General features: G+C 44.7%; 1 protein-coding gene across 1 annotated transcript; it reads left to right on the forward strand.

Moving 5' to 3' along the window:
• The first annotated feature begins 804 nt into the window (after positions 1 to 804).
• On the forward strand, positions 805 to 1,236 carry LOC138881358 (uncharacterized). Its single transcript, XM_070161582.1, has one exon. The coding sequence runs from the start codon at positions 805 to 807 to the stop codon at positions 1,234 to 1,236; it is 432 nt and encodes a 143-aa protein (XP_070017683.1).
• The last annotated feature ends 462 nt before the right edge of the window (positions 1,237 to 1,698 follow it).

Here is a 1,698-nt window from a genome sequence, read left to right on the forward strand (position 1 = left end):
TTCGCTCCTTGAAAGACAAGATACAGTCTTTGATTGATAACAAGATCATTGTGGCAAAGGAACTTGCTCCAAACATCCGCAACAACCATCTGCCAGACCATAAAGGTGGAGGTATCCACATGATTGAAGTAGAAGATGACTGGGATCCTGAGGGATCAATCGGGTTGATCGCAGAAGGTAATGATCCAAAGAAACCAATAATTACTCTCAATCCAATCATAGTCCATATCCGACCGTCTGAGGATGCTGAGGTGAATATGTCTGTGCCTCTTGAGTTTGAAGCAGCGCCATCCGCAAAGACACCGGCACCAATTGAGGTTGAATTCGTGTCTCCAGCAAATACACCCGTATCATTTGGGGTTACAGTCATGCCACCCAAGGCACATATTCCGTTAAAAGTGAGGATAGCAACACCAATCCTAGTGACGGTGTCTACCATGCCACCATTCTAGACAAATGATGTACCCTGGGACTATACAGCCGAGACGCGAAGGAAAGGCAAGGTTAGGATTGAAGAAACTGTCACAGTACAGGGTATGACAAGAACTGGTAGAGTCTTGAATATCTAGATTAATGAAGCAAGCAGGCCTCCAATTGGCCACCTCTAATTGAGACAGGTCCGGACGACCATTGGAGTAAAATATAGGCCAAAGAATATTCGGTCATCAACCAGTTAAACAAGATGCCCGCACAAATGTCCATTCTCTCTTTGCTGCAAAATTCTGAGACGCATAAAATGCTCGGTTAAAGGTGTTAAATGAAGAGTACGTACCAAGGAACATCACTAGCGGGGAAGTGACTAATATGGTAGGGCAAGTGCTGGAAATCCATAAGATCGCCTTTCATGAGAACGAGCTGTCACCTGAAGGGCTGGGGCAAAACAAAGCACTGCACATCACCGTGCAATGTGAAGATTATTTCATCACCAAAATCTTGATCGATAGAGGTTCCAGTCTTAATATTTGTCCGCTGGTAACACTCAAGAAGTTGGGTAAAGGGTTGCATGAGATAAATGATGGAGAAATCAATGTGAAAGCCTTCGATGGTTCTCAGAGGTCCACCATTGGTGAGATTATTCTATCCTTGCAGATGGGACCAACCTGGTTTGAGGTTGATTTCAAGGTGATAGATGTACCAACGTCTTACAACTTGTTGCTGGGACGGTCATGGATTCATGCTGCTGGGGCCATAGCATCAACGCTTCATCAGGCAGTAAAGTTTGAATGGAATCAGTAGGAAGCGATCATTCACGGCGATGGTATCAACCCTATATACAGTCGCCAGACCATTCTGGCGATCGAGGGAAGAAGGAAGCTAGGCAGAGAAACTAACCATTACATTGAGCGGGTCAATACTATCGACAAAGACAAATGGTGGTATAGCAAAATCGAGAGTATACTAAGTTGGAGTGGGCACAAACCTGCAAAGGGCTCGGCAAGAACCTCCAAGGGATCTCTAAACCCATAAAACGCAAGAAACATAGCACTACCTTCGGTTTGGGATATGAATACACCTGGGAAGAATTCAATAACTGGTCGCCACCATGGCGCGGTCCTTACTATCCACTAGAGCAGCCAATACCCCATCTAAAGTAGACCTTCCAACATGCCGACACTATTTATGGGTCTGATAAAGAAGAAGCACTTGCAGTAGTGAAGAACCTATTTTTAGAGGACAGTGATATAGACTATTGCATTA

This window comes from Nicotiana sylvestris, chromosome 11, assembly GCF_000393655.2.
Source record: "Nicotiana sylvestris chromosome 11, ASM39365v2, whole genome shotgun sequence".
Classification (NCBI taxonomy): domain Eukaryota; kingdom Viridiplantae; phylum Streptophyta; class Magnoliopsida; order Solanales; family Solanaceae; genus Nicotiana; species Nicotiana sylvestris.